Source organism: Galeopterus variegatus, unplaced genomic scaffold (genome assembly GCF_000696425.1).
Source record: "Galeopterus variegatus unplaced genomic scaffold, G_variegatus-3.0.2 Scaffold138, whole genome shotgun sequence".
Lineage (NCBI taxonomy): Eukaryota > Metazoa > Chordata > Mammalia > Dermoptera > Cynocephalidae > Galeopterus > Galeopterus variegatus.
Genome location: NW_007726249.1, coordinates 30,093 through 45,210, shown reverse-complemented (window position 1 = coordinate 45,210; position 15,118 = coordinate 30,093). Strand labels below are relative to the sequence as shown.

The 15,118-nt window shown below is 40.4% G+C and overlaps 1 protein-coding gene across 1 annotated transcript in view; it reads left to right on the top strand.

The window, feature by feature from the left end:
* Positions 1-15,118, top strand: part of VPS13D (vacuolar protein sorting 13 homolog D (S. cerevisiae)) — a gene marked incomplete at its 3' end in the record, with an annotated part of 105,995 nt that overhangs the window by 66,448 nt on the left and 24,429 nt on the right. The window contains exons 27-33 of the mRNA XM_008589879.1: positions 2,914-3,085; positions 3,273-3,385; positions 5,405-5,617; positions 9,172-9,437; positions 10,744-10,877; positions 13,160-13,315; positions 14,504-14,705. Of these exons, the coding sequence (XP_008588101.1) occupies positions 2,914-3,085; positions 3,273-3,385; positions 5,405-5,617; positions 9,172-9,437; positions 10,744-10,877; positions 13,160-13,315; positions 14,504-14,705 (1,256 nt within the window). The remainder of the gene's footprint in view (positions 1-2,913; positions 3,086-3,272; positions 3,386-5,404; positions 5,618-9,171; positions 9,438-10,743; positions 10,878-13,159; positions 13,316-14,503; positions 14,706-15,118) is intronic.

The window sequence follows — 15,118 nt, the reverse complement described above, 5'->3', positions numbered from 1 at the left end:
TAACAAGGTCCTGTGGGCATATTTCTGCTCACTTGGCCCATGTGCTTGGACTGACTGGGAACTGTTGATTATAGTGTATGACATCTCTCAGTTTGGGGGATTGATTTTGGAGAAATTAGCAACATTTTATATGTCAACTCCAGGGAAAGATGAAGTGTGGCTATACAGTAATGAAAGAGATTTTCATTTGTAGCATTTTGGAAAGCAGCCTCAATAGTATAGAGTATGGTTTTAATCACTTTTTGTCCACTCCCTTCACAGTTCTTGGGTTTGGGCAAGTTATTTAACATCACCTTTTTAGTTTCTCTCTGGATTGATGGTACAATTTAGCCGTTCTCATTGGGATGTTTGTCTTACACTCTTACTTGTTATTCAAGTGCTCCCTGGCTGGTGTTCAGTTATGGTTGGCATGGGCTATATTTGGTTTTACTGGCTTAGTAGTCTTAAGAGGAGCTTCATTATTTAGAAATTGAACACTTTGTTTTCTTTTCAAGCAATGCTTTCCCCCCCAAAAATGTGCTTTGCTATTCTGCTTATCTAAACTTTACCCACTCCCATCAGTGTTTATGTGCAGAGAATTATACTGTGTTAGCCCATATAGAAGGTGATACTGAACACAGGTATCCTGTCAGCTTCTCATACCACAGAAATGGGAACCTGAGATGGCACTTGGTACTCTTCTGGTTTTTCTTTGTTGATTGCATCATTGGTCTTTTTAAACCTTATTGTGTGTCGGCTTTTCTCTATAGATAAAGTAATTTTTTATATTCCTCTTCTATTTCAAATCCTAACCCTCTACTTTACATACTCAGAGCATAGCGTCTGTAGGATCTGTGATGCCTATTTTGCCCCCAGGAGGGTGGAGAAAACTCTTTAGTGTTGGCATGAGGTATATATGTTCCCCACCTCCCTGGGCATCTTCAACTTTACTTCTGCTCATCCCAGCTAAGATGACTTACCTATTCAGATTTTATTCTCACCCCATCTGGGCTCAATATGAAATACTGTGTTTTTTTCTGTAGTTACCATCAAATCTGAGGAGTTATATAAAGAGCTTGACATCTTTTCTTCATTGCTTTCCCAGCTATAATGTTTAAGCTATTTCCGAGTCTTGTCAGGTTTCCGTTATTAATAGTTAGCTCATATTAGATTTGAAGATTTTCTAAATGTATTATTTTGAGAGAAAAGGGGCTTTTTGTAGTTGAAGCATGACACTCAGTTATACTAACTTCATTTGGAGACACATGAATTTTTTTTTAAATTAATTAATTTTTTTTTTTTACTTTCTATGATGTTGTGAAGCAGTTGGGAGGAAGGGGGAGAAGGGAAAGGGGAAGGAAATAGGATGGAAGGAGGAGGGGCGGGGTTGAGGCCTGTGGCACCCCCCTCATTCCCACAGGGGAGACCAGGAAGCTTCTAGTGGTGGCTTGGTCATTGCTGGGCTGGGTGCAGATGTCAGGAGGGTGTGGCGAAAGCCCTAGTTACCCGTCACCCCAGCTCAGGAGCCTGGGGCACTTCTTGTGGAAGCTTGGTCGTCTTCACTGGGCTAGTTGCAGGTGCTGCGGGGCATGGCTGAAGCCCTCGGCCCTCCACTGACCCAGCTCAGAAGAGCCCGGGGTGTTTCCTGTGGCAGCTCCATGGTCCTCACTGGGCTGATTGCACTTGTTGGGGGGTGTGGCTGAGGCCCAAGGCCCCCACCCTTGGGACTGGTTGCAGGTGTTGGGGGTCATGGCTGAGGCCCCCAGCCCTCGCCCCTCTCTGGCTTGGTAGCCCAGGGGACTTCCGGTCCTTCTGGGTGTTATGGGTGTTCTTTGGTGATGTGAGACCTTCACTAGTTAATATCAAACTTTGACTCTATATGTGGGTATTTTGTTTTTTTCTTTCAGTTCTGTGTTGGGTTATTTGCTGTTCCCACCACTTAAACTCTGCACTGGAACTAATTTGTTGTCCTTTGCTTACTTCTAAAATGGTGGAACTCCCTGTGGGGACCAGCACTTGGGCTCTGTGGTTGAGCTAAATTGCTGCTTTGCTTCTGATTCCCTAGGGAAGGTTTTTTATGAAGCTCAGGTTTTAATTGTTGACTTTATAAGTACTTCTGGCTCTCATGAGATCTGGTACACCTGGGTTGTGTAGAAACTGGTCTGGGCCTGAGTCTTTCAGCAAACTCCATTCCTGCAGTTCAGTATTCCTGACCAGTCTCCACTGAGTGGTCCTACGCTGATTGGGAGGCAGATCAGCTGTCTTTGTTGTGCTCCAGCATTTCCCCGGTGGACCCATCTCTCCCACTGCCCACGCTCCAAACACTTCCCATGGGACAAACTGTGTGTTAGTACCTTATGATGACTCGCCGGCCTCTGAGTGGCCTCTGAGTGGAGTTGTTGTGGCTCCTCGCTCCTAAGTGGGTCCACGGGAACCTTATTAGTGGTCCTGCTGGCCTGGGGGCCACCAAGGCCCTCTTCTCCCCTGCCACCTCCAAGCAACTTCATCTGAAGGGCACAGCTGCGGCTTTTGTTAGCTCCTGCTCCGTGTGCTCAGCAGCTCCAGCCTGGAAGTGGCCGGGTCTTAAAATGGTCAGAGTGGTTTTTTCTTCCTCTCATTGTGGCTTCTCCCACCTTCATGTACTCCATAGGTCTCTCCTCCTCTTCCCCTGAGCTCTAGTGGCCCCAGCTTGGCTGTCGTTGCTTTTTAATAGTTGTAAATTGGTTGATTTGTGAGTGAGAGTGACACTAGGGACCATCTATTCTGCCATCTTGCGGTGACATTGACACATGAAATTTTTGTCATTGGGAGTTAGCAATTAACTGGTTGATAATGTATGTAGGTGGGTACATTTTAGCTCTTATATTTGGGTATGAGCTGTGTCAGTGTTAGTGATTTGTTTACGAAAGTGCCTTTTTTTTTTTTTTTTTGTAGAGAAATAAGTCATACTGTGCCAGATGTATCTATTCATGGCAATCTCTCCTCAGTCCACTGCTCCCTGGATTTGTATAAATATAAACTGATCCGTGGCTTATTAGAGAACAACCTTGGAGAGCCCATAGAGGAATTTATGCGGCCTTATGATTTACAAGATCCAAGAATTCATGTGAGTGAGACCTTATGTTCTTCTGTAACTCTTATAGTCTTAGCTGATGGTCACCCCATGTATTTATTCCTCAGATTCACCTAGAAAAAGAAGGTAGAAAACAGCAAATTAGATTTTTTGATATATGAACTCATTTTAGGTTGGCATCATCATCAACTGTGAATTGATCAGCATTTTCCTTTTGCAGACCGTTCTGAGTGGAGAAGTGTACACTTGCATGTGCTTCCTCATTGATATGGTAAATGTAAGTCTGGAGCTTAAAGATCCAAAAGGAAAAGAAGGTGCTGGGTCCCTAGCCAGGTATGGCTTAAATTATATTATTTTACTGTTAGTAGCAGTAATCCAAGTAATACACATTTTTTGCATTAGCATACAGCAGAGGTTACAGAATGGTGGTCTGCAGGCAAAATGTGGTCTGCAGAGTGCTTTTTAAAATTTTAATTCATAGCTCTATCAGTGAAGATAGCTTAGGCTATGCTATCATAATAGACAATCCCCAAATACCAGAGACTTAAGACAGTGTACAATGTTTTTCTCTCTTAAACGACGTGTTCATTGTGGGTCTGAGGCTGCTCTGCTCATTTCTTCACTCAGGCTGATAGAGCAACCAGTGTCTTGATGGGCCACAGAGAGAAACAAGAGCTCCAGAATGGTCTTGAATGGCAATTGAATGCTCTGTCAGACCTCCTGGAGCTTTAATGTGGCCCACGTGGTGTGAAGGGGTTAGGCAGTGCCATCTTACTGTGTGTCTGAATAGTTTGAGGGAGGCAGACCCAGAACCATATGGTGAGCAACACTGATGACTGCGTCACTGGCCAACGTTTAAAACATTGGGGGATTTTACATAAGATGTTTGGATTTCAACCTCTTTTGAAAAATTGGAAGCTTTGGCAATACTAGGCCATGTTTTCACTTGGAAACATCTAGAAACTGAGTAGCAACTTCTTCCTTTGGATGGGGCATGTGCTTACCTAGAAGTTCACTTATATCACTTGCTTGGTCAGTGTGAACTTGTGATGACTAGTGTAGAACTTTAAATAGTGCATCATATTTTCACATTTAATAACCTTTTCATTTTGATCTCTTAATAGCCCTGTAAGGTTAGGCAAACATTACTCCTATTTTCCAGGTAGTTTCTGACTAGCATAAGATCATATGGCTGGAAAAGTGGTTTGATATTTGAAAATAGTACTTCAAGCGGGCCGCCCGGTGGCGCACTTGGTAGAGTGCGGCGCTTGGGAGTGTGGTGGCGCTCCCGCCGAGGGTTCGGATCCCATATAGAGACCGGTCCGCTCACTGGTTGAGCGCGGTGTGGGCGTGACACCGAGGGTTGCGATCCCGTTGCCGGTCGCGGTACGGGCGCGACACTGAGGGTTGCAATCCCGTTACCGGTCACAAAAAAAGACAAAAAGGAAAGAAAAAAAAAAAAAAAGAAAATAGTACTTAAAGGCTAGTAATTTTCCTGCTGAAGCACCCTATCTTCTAGTTTGTCTTTCCTTTGAAAGTCTGAAAATAGTACTTCAAGGCTAGTAATTTTCCTGCTGAAGCACCCTATCTTCTAGTTTGTCTTTCCTTTGAAAGTCTGCTGTGGCCTCTGCCCAGCTCTGCTGATGAGAGTGTGGTGTAGTGAAACTGGGTCCCAGATGGATGCTCTGGTTGGCCAGCAATTTTTTCTGATGACTGGCTATGCCCTTAGTTTTTCTCAATATGGCTTAGTTCTGTACGTATTATCACAATGGTACTGAGTAATTATGAATTGCTCATTGCAGCATTCTCTGTTATCAAAAAAAAGGTGGTTCCAAGTGCATTTCCTGTTGGTGGATCAGTTGAGTTATTTCTCTGTGCGAAGAGCATTATCTGTTCTGGTGGTTCCCAGTAAGCTATAGTAGGTCTCACATAAAAATCCAGGCGGACTTTGAAGAGAGAAGCCGCTAGGCCAGCTAGAAGTTGACAGATGGAGTTCTAAAGGGACTCTTGACATCCTTTGGGGATTATTACAAATTTACAGCCTTCTTAGGCTTATGATGGGAAATGGGAATGATAATGAAGAACATGATAAATATGTGATATTGTTATTCCTCATGAAGTTCCTGTGAACAAGATCATTTCTTTGAAACTAGAAAAGATACAAGGTACAATGTCAGTGAATCCATTTTGAGGGATCTGTTAACAAAATCAATGAAAGATCTGAGAATGAAAATATTCTCCTTAATAGAACTTACATATATTTATGATTTTGCTCTTGTTATCTTGAACTTACATAATTTTGTAAAATGGAGAAGTTATGTTTAACATGTTATCCTCCTCTTTTCCTTTTAGATTTGACTTCAAAAAATGTAAACTGCTCTATGAAAGTTTTTCCAATCAAACCAAGTCCATTAACTTGGTTTCCCATTCCATGATGGCTTTTGACACCCGCTATGCTGGGCAGAAGACCAGCCCTGGTATGACAAATGTATTCAACTGTATTTTTCAGCCTTCCAAGAACAGCAGCAGTACCCAAGGATCCATTCAGATTGAACTACATTGCAGGTAGTGGATCCAGACCCTGACTCTACCTTTCTTTATAGAGACATTTCCTTTTGTGGCCAGTGGGCCAAGGTCATGTCAGCTTTAGAACATCAAAGGACCAAGGAATCATGAAAAAGATAAATAGAAAATGGCTTAATGCAGAGTACTGTATATGAGGGGTCTTCAAAAAGTTTATGCAAGAATTCGTATTATCTTTCAATTCCATTTTTCCATGAACTTTTTGAAGTACTCTCATATTAACATAATATTCCCTTAACCTTGCAGTTTCATTTGTTTACCAAAAGATGTCTCTGTTGCGTTAAAAAAAAAAAAAAAAAGTAGTTCACAATTGAAGTGGGTCCTTAAAATCAACCTCCCTGTAAGACTGTTGATTTGTTAAGCAACTTGGGGAAGGAAGAAATTATGTTGGTTTAAGGAAAAAAAAAAACAAAAAACTTTTGGTCTGTACAAATAATGGAAGAGAAGGTGGTTTTGATTTGAATTACCTATTTATTCTAGTCCTGCTGACTCACTTGTATAAAGAGTTTTTACCTTTTTTTCCAGTTATATTTTTCTTTCTGGTATTATGGAAGGAAGCGTTATATGTGGAAAGAGCATATGTTTTAGAATCAGATAAATCTGGGCTCAAAACCTTTATCTACCGCTTTCTAGCTTTGTGTCCTGGAACAAGTTATTTAATGTCTTCGGGTCTCAATTTCTTCTCTTGTAAAATAGAAAAATATAACTATGCCCACTTCATTGGGGTGTAACAAAATAATTCTGGCATACTGCTTGGCACAGATGGTAGCTGTTGTTGTTATTTCTGATGTAGTTTGTGTTATTTTATGATGTAATACTGTGAGATTTTATGACTAAGCCAGCATAGTCCTGAAAACTGAAAAATTAGGTCTGATTTAAAGAAATCCTTCAATGAAAATCCAAAAGGAGACAATGTCAGTTTCATTATGTTAGTGATTCATGTCATCAGATATGTTATAAATATGAATCTTTAGGTAAAAAGGCAGGGAGAAACTTTATAGTTAGGCATAAAAAGAACAAAAGGAAAATCATCAACATTATTCTGTATTTGTGTCTTTAAATATGCGTGACATTTCAATGTGCTGATCAGAATTCCTCAGGGTTTAGAGGTTATTTTTGTTTTGATTTTTTTTTTTTTTGTCTTTTGTCATTTTCCGTGTCTGGCAACGGATCGCAACCCTCAGTGTTGCCCCCGTACCGGACCGGGGACCGGCGATGGGATCGCAAGCCTCGGCGTTGCTCCCGCGCCTCGCTCAGCCAGTGAGCGGGAGCCGGTCTGTACGTGGGATCCGAACCCTCGGACGGGAGCGCTGCCGCGCTTCCCAAGCGGCGCACTATCCAGTGCGCCACCGGGCCGGCCCTGATTTTTGTTTTTTAAGGAAGAAGTGTTGGTCTCTCCATATACCTGTAGGAAGTCTAGCAAAGCAGACATTTAAACTTTTGTATGAACTTCTTACAAGTTAAGTGGTAGGAATGCTAGTTGCCTTTTATTGGGCTCTACCAAGAGCCAGGCACTTGACTCATTGTCAGTTAAATCCTCACAACAAGTCTGCAAAGTGGGTGATGTCTTCTCCGTTTTACAGATGCAGAAATAGAAACTTGGAGAAGGGTTAAGTAACTCTTCTAAGTCACATAGCTAGTAAGGCAAATAGAACTCAAAACTGGGTCTCTGACTTCAAAGCCCATGTCCTTTATAACAGTCCTCAGTCCCACCAGGTGTCTAGGTATTGGGCTGATTACAGTCAGATAAGAAGCTTGTGTTTTGCAATTTTCTTGTTTGAATATGTTTATTTGAACATGAGGCTTGCATATATTTGATCCATCTGCAGAAATAACTTCATTTTGGGTTTGCTTTATTATTAATCTGTTTTCCTAAACTATCATCTAGTTGTCCACTTATCATATTTTTAATATATAGGGAGCCTTGAAATATTACTTTATTTATATACCAAAGGTATATAATTTCTTGGAGTCAAATAATAAAATCTTACCTTGGCTCTTGCTAACAGAAATGCCATTGTTAGTGTGAGGAATAAAATGTTCTCTTGATTGGAACTTTTGAACACTTTTTGTGTCTCAAGAAGAATTACTCTTCTGTTGGGATTTTGTGTGTCAAATATAAATCACTTCACAGTGTTTAAAGGCTTGAAATATTTTCCAGAAAAGGGATTCGACACACTGTGACTTTCCAGTTAGTGCAGAGCTCTGAAAATCTATGTTTAAAATGGGATGGAAAAATTCTACTGAGGGCAACATTTTTTCTCTATTACAAAAGGGTAGAGTGTTTCTGTGAAAAATGCTGTGTCTGTAAGAAGGAGACATGCATCATGATGCCTTTTTACTAAAGGCAGTGAGCCTGGTATAGTAGAAATGAGAGACTGGAGAAACCAGCCTTAGAAATATCTCCAAATAAGCTTTTCTCAAATAGGACCACCTTTGAGAGCAGGGAACCAGGTCCATGTAGTATCTCTCTTTTGGGCTTACAGAAGAAAGTTCAAGCCAGAAAACCGTACAGAAGTGTCCCTAGCCTATGTTTCTTCTGTCCTACCCATTTCTGCCTACTAATATAATAATAGGGCCTGGATAAAGTCCCTGACTGCGTGATGGTTTGAGGCCAGGCCTGAGAATACTCCTTGGATTTTCACTTCCTGTATTGAATTTAGGATAATGGGAACTACAAAACAAGTGCTCCCCCCTCCCCTCAACTCTGCCTCTAGGGTGCTTGGGGGATATACACATGGTAAATATTATCTTATTTGTTCTCCTTTCTCAGGCTAGAAGATAGGGCTGTTAGATCAGTTTCAGCTAGAGAAACCATCTAGTACTAGTATGTAAACTTGGTGTTTATAAAGAAGTGATTTTAGACATCAAAGAGAATGCCTCATTGGTCTTGAAATAGCCTGTAGGGAAGGAGACTGACAATTATCAAACACCTGGTATGTGCCTTGTGTTTCATCTCTTAGGGTATTAATATTCCTCATTTTACAAGTGAGAGAAGGTAGATGACTTACCCGAGATAACTCAACTTGTATTTGATAGTATTTAAGTCTGAGTCTCTGACTTCAAAGCCTGTGCTCTTTCTGCTATACCAGAGTTCCTCAGCTTCAGCATTATTGACATTTTGGGTGAGATATTCCTTGTTGTGGGGCTGTCCTATGCACCGTGGGATGGTTAGCAGCATCCCTGGCCTCTACCCAGTAGATGCCAATTGCAACCCCCAAGTTGTGACAATCAAAAATGTCTCTCCAGACATTGCCAACTATCTCCTGGGGGCAAAATCACCCAGCTGAGAACCACTGGGCTACAATATAATACTTTCTTATAGCATATTCCCTCTTGTTTAAAAATATGATTAACTTTTGGAATGCATACCCTGAGTGTGTTATTAAACCAGCTTTCAGAGTTCATTGATACTCAAAGCTGTCAGTTTAGAAAATACTGGAATACCACTTGCCAAAATTGAGTAATGCATTTGCAGGTTTTGATACCATTTTTCTTTTTCCCTATTTATTTTTTTTTTGTCTTCTTTCTTGTAGATCTACGAAGGATTCCTCCTGTTTTACAGTAGTTCTCAACAATCTCCGCGTGTTTCTCATATTTGACTGGTTATTGTTAGTCCATGATTTTCTCCACACTCCTGGTGATATTAAGAAACAAAATAATGTTACTCCTTCTCGCCACCATAACTCTAGCAGTGAATCTGCTGTAGTTCCCAAAACTGTGAAGAGTGGAATAGTTACCAAGCGGTCTTCCCTTCCTGTGTCCAATGAAAGGCACCTGGAGGTCAAGGTCAATGTAACAGGTGATTATATGTATGTGTCTTACAGGGTGATTTCTCTATTGCCTCTCATTTTTTGATATGAGCATATATACATTTGCATCTTTCACAGACCAACAAATGTCAAAGTTCTTGGCCTCCATTTTCAAGCATGAGTTGCTTGGCTCACTGAAGGCTGTGGGGTCTCTTGTCCCTCTCCTCTCCTGCCTAGTGCATGTGCTCAGCCTGAGCACCCACCTGGGCAGTGGTCTTTTTTCAATTTTCTGTTTGATCTTTAGGGCCCCAACAGATGTGCCTTACTGAGTTTAGACATATTTGGTATGTGAAAATCTCAGTTTTGAAGGTAAACACGAAATGGGATTGTTTTTCTTTACAAAAAGAATGTTGTCCTTTACAGATGGATTTACTATATGGTTTTTATTAACTTGTGAACTCTTCTAGTGCATCCACATGTATGTGTGCATTTATTGTTATGTTTGTGATATCTCCTGCCTACTTCTCAATTGTTTTGATAAAGTTGGCTAGCAATTTATTTTACATGGATTCAGTTTCAAAACTTGATTTATACATGGTTTTTGATAAAAACACAGTGTAGGGCCGGCCCGGTGGCGCACTGCGCTAGTGTGCCTCTTGGGAAGCGCGGCGGCACTCCCGCTGAGGGTTCGGATCCCACATACAGACCGGTTCCCGCTCACTGGCTGAGTGAGGCGCGGGAGCGACACCGAGGGTTGCGATCCCGTTGCCGGTCCCAATCCGGTACGGGGGGCGACACTGAGGGTTGCGATCCATTGCTGGACACGGAAAAAGACAAAAAAAAAACACAGTGTAAAGCAGAATGAATTTGCCACATTCAAATGAGTAGAAAACTGTCTGCACCTACTGTTTTCAAAAATCTCAACATTAAATTGGTCTCTGTTCTTTGTGAACAATGTGGATGGCTGCAGAGATGCTGTAACAGTGCCTTATGCTACCTGACCAACATGAGTATCTGAATCTTCTTTCTGGGATTTTAAATCAGGTTATCACTTGGAGAAGAGATGATTTTCTAAGCTTCTGAAAATCTGTTAGGTCTCCCAGGAGGACTAGGATGCAGTTTCTCTCTCTAGATTAAAAATGTATGCTTGAGAGAGACTAGCAGTCTTTTCTGCCAGTACATCACTCTGTTGACCCAGCTGTACCTGGACAGATAGAGAATGTGTTCAGGATGATAGTGAAGTAGAATGTTGACAGACATCCTGTAGAACAAATCATATGTACTGCTTTGTTTGTGAGGGCCTGGCATTTTCCAGCTTCTTAGCTTTGGCTTGATTGACGATGCTGTCCTTTCCAGGCACGGAGTTTGTGGTCGTTGAAGACGTGTCCTGCTTCGATACCAATGCTATTATTTTGAAAGGCACCACAGTACTCACCTATAAGCCCCGCTTTGTTGATCGCCCCTTTTCAGGAAGTTTGTTTGGCATCGAGGTAAGAAGTTTGTGTTCATTACAACACTGCATGTTTGGCCCAAGAAAAACGAATCTGGAGGAGAACTTTACCTCCTAAACATTCATTAAGGGAAATAATTCATGGAATTGTAAGATTCTTGCTCTTTTCTCCTCTTTGTTTTCTCCTGAAATCTATGTATGAAGATACTCTAATGTGTGAGTTCAGCCCTCCGATGTTAGACTGTAAAAATGCAGAGGGACTCTTACACCCTCCCTTCCTCAAGGAATTCAAGGAGACTCTTTTAGTCCCTGTTACTCTGGCAGGCACCTTGTTATGTTCTCTAGTGCTGCAGGTCTAGTACTTGGTAAATTTGTGAAGGTGATGCAGTGGTTCTCATTTCTCTGCATCCTCTTCCCTGCATTGAGCCCTGTCCGGTGAAGAGCAAGAGATTTGGGGTAATGGAAACCTGTTTGTAAAGGTGTTAAGGATTTTATTTTATTATCCTTTTAGTAATATTTGATCCGTAAAAGGGCAGCTGTAGAGAGTCATGTGTAAGTTAAAGTAGTGCATCCCTAGTAGTGGTGCTTTAGACTCTGATATAATCTCATAAAGGAAATAATTTGCACTGGAGTGGCCTTTGTAGCCTGAACATTTCATTATGCAATATTAAGCAAAAACTGCTCTCTGTTTAAGCCATGGGTTGGAGACAGATTATGAGGTGTTCTTAATTCACTGATCTCAGCTAACATTCCTCTTGCTACAATGTTAGAATATTTGGTTAGAGTTCCTTTCCCTTTATGATTGAACTTTTCATGCCCTATTCCCTACAGTGGTAGTGCTCAGAGGTTGAAGGAATAAAACTTAGTTTCGTTGTCAGCAGTATATGGCACTATTTTGGGCAGTCAAAAACAGCTGAATAAAACCTGTAGAGATTTCACTTCTTGACCACTTGTTTCTCTCATGTAAAGAAACCCCAGTTTGAGAGGAAGGATTTGCATGCTGGTGTGATGTGAGTTGCTCATGAAATTGCAATTCGTCTGCTTTCCAAGCCTCCACAATGCCAGCTTTGAATGGAAAATCTTGGTGATTGATTAATGAACTGTCAGGTACAATTGGGTTTTGTGTAGCAGAAGCCCCTGAAGGAAAAAGGAAAATGAAACTTTTCTGCTCCAAAGTCTTAGAAAAACTACACGGCAAAATATTTGAGATTCCTGGAAACTCTTTTCATTCTTGTTCTTTAGGCAGCACAATCGCATCTGAATTTTAAGACCTCTTTGATCATTCGGGATAATTTATAAAGTATAGTGAGTTAATTTTGAATATTGCAAAGTACATTGGTGTCACCTATTTTTCAGTATCTCTAGGAAATACTCTGATAAAAGGGGAGTGGGACAAGTGGGACCAAAATGAGTGCTGTCATTTTTCCCCTATACTTTTCTTGAGCACCCAAAATAATTTGGTCCTAGAATAGAAGTCTTCCCTCCTTTCTCCCTCCCTTCCTTATCTCTCCCCACAGATATATTTATTTATTTTTAACATTTTATTGTAGAACATTTCAAACATATACAAAATAAACAAAATGATATAATGAAGCCTATGTACCTATCACCCAGCTTCAATAATTAATGTATTTATGTTTAATTGTGAAATTGTGACGGGAGAGAACATCACCTATCTCACCATACATAATTTCTGTTGACATTTTGGTGAGTTTCTATCCTTAAAAGAAGATCGTGGCATAATATTTTGATTGGATGTATTTTCACATAATCTGTGTTGTAACTATCTTCTTACATCCCATATGGCCTTTTAAATTGTCATTTTTAAATGACTGCAAAATACTTCATTGAGTAGATGTGATATAACCTCGGTTGCTCTTAATTTATTTTTACTGTTAAATAGTGGCGTCTTCTTACATCCCATATGGCCTTTTAAATTGTCATTTTTAAATGACTGCAAAATACTCCATTGAGTAGATGTGATATAACCTCGGTTGCTCTTAATTTATTTTTACTGTTAAATAGTGGCTCAGTGAAATTTTCTATATTTTGCATTATTTCCTTAGAATTATTGGATTAAAAAATGTTAGGCATTTAAGCCTTTAGGATGTGTTGCTAAACTGCTTTTTCCTGTGCTTGAACCACTGTGCATGTTCTTGGCGGTGGGAGAGTACCAGCCTCACTCTTCACAGTATTTATTTCAGCAGTTGTTATGGGTCTTGTGACAGCACAGGGCTGATTGCTTCTGAGAAAGTCTCTTTTTTGTGCTGATGCTTAGACACTTTGGAAATCAGATACTAATCCTTGTGTTTCATTCTCTAGGTGTTTTCATGCCGACTGGGGAATGAGCACGATACAGCTCTTTCAATTGTTGATCCAGTACAAATTCAAGTGGAGCTGGTAGGAAATTCTTCTTATCAGAATAGTTCAGGATTGATGGACGCATTCAATAGTGAAGATTTTCCACCTGTCTTAGAGGTAATGATGAAAATCTGTCTAATGCATTGATGCACTCTCAGACACTTGCCTGTGCAGGCACTCTTATTTACTCTGAGCCCAACAACATTTAGTTACTTCAGCAAATACAAAAGAAATATGATATTGTCTCTGAACTGGAAGGTCTTATAGTTATGGGGAGGATAAGACTTTCTAATTGTCTGGTATAATCTTGCAGTTCTATAAAAGTTTACAGAAAGCAGAACTCAACATAGGTAGGAATTTTAATTGTGAATGGAACTCAAGGTAAGGTGAGTCTGTGAGGAAGACTGGGATGTGAGTAGGCAGTGGGGAAGAGGGAGAACATTGTACGTGAAGAAGCCAAGTTAGGGTGGAAGCAGCAAACACAATCTGACCTGAACAAAGAGGTGTGTAGGGAAGGAAGGAGGATGTAAGGTGAAGCCAGGCAAGGAAGGCTTGAGAGTTTGGTGTATGATTTCTTTGATAGAAGGGGAACAATTAATCCATCAGAACCACAGGGGAGAGAAAGATAGAGAAAAGCCATTCTGATTTTCTGTGTTAGTGGTACCTCTCAGAAAAAAAGTAAGGGAATAAATAAAGTACCATATTCAGACATTCAAACAGTCATTCGGCGTCACTATTTTTACGGTGTTCTGAGGTTGGTGTCTGTGCTGCCTTTACCAGTAGTAGCTATGTTGCTAATCTCTGAGGAAGGCTGGATTTCAGGAAATAGTAGTGTTGAACTTGGCTCACTTAAGGTTATTTTTGAATGAAGAAGAGATAAATTTTGTTGGTTGTTGAGTTTGTTTCGGAGATTTAAAAATTTAAATGGATCCATGCAAAGTGGATTAACGACGTATTGCTAATAGGTGGTCTTGTCTCCTCCAGAGCCATTCTCTGATCCTCTGCTTTAATGATTAATATAGTGGTATGAAAATCATCCTGCTGAAATATTAATTGCTCTAGTAATTGTCCTGGCTTAGTATTTTTCATTTGGTACAATTTTGTGACTGTTTGACCTCATAGCTGATTAATCATACCCATGGTTATTAGTGCTTAATTTCAAAATCTTTGCAACCTTCTAAATGAGAAATTTTGTGTAGTATCTGTTGGACTTTTAGAACTTGAAATAGGAATTAGATCTGTAAGACATGTAGATGCAAAACCAAATGCAACATTAAAAAATTGTTACCTTTTAAATTTTCTTAGATTCAGTTGCAAGCCCTGGATATCAGACTCTCCTATAATGATGTTCAGCTGTTTCTTGCCATTGCAAAATCCATCCCAGAGCAAGCTAATGCCGCAGTGCCGGACTCACTGGCCTTGGAGGCAGGCAGTTACCTTTCAGGTGCACCTCGTGTTGGAGAGGAAATCAAAGAAGGGACAAGACATACCTTAGACCCTGTATTGGGTAGGTGTTCAACTAAAAAACCCAACTCAATCTTCCTAACAACCCTACTTCTTTTTAACTTTAAAAATTTTCTTTTGCAAAATTAAATTGTTCAGAATCTAATTGTATGTCATTAAATATAATTGTAAGTCATAAGTATGACTCTAATTTTTTTCTTATTTACAACAAAACATCTTAAGCCAACTTCTCTAGCTTACAGAGTTTTTCCTCTTACAATTTCTTCCAGAGTTATATGGATAATGCTAAAGTTTAGTTTTAAACTTTTGAGAGTTTACCTGCAAAGTTATGTGGATAATACCAAGTTTTAGTTTTTTTTTTCCCTTTTTGTCTTTTTTCGTGTCCAGCAACGGATCGCAACCCTCAATGTCGCGCCCGTACCGGACCAGGACCGGCAGCGGGATCGCAACCCTCAA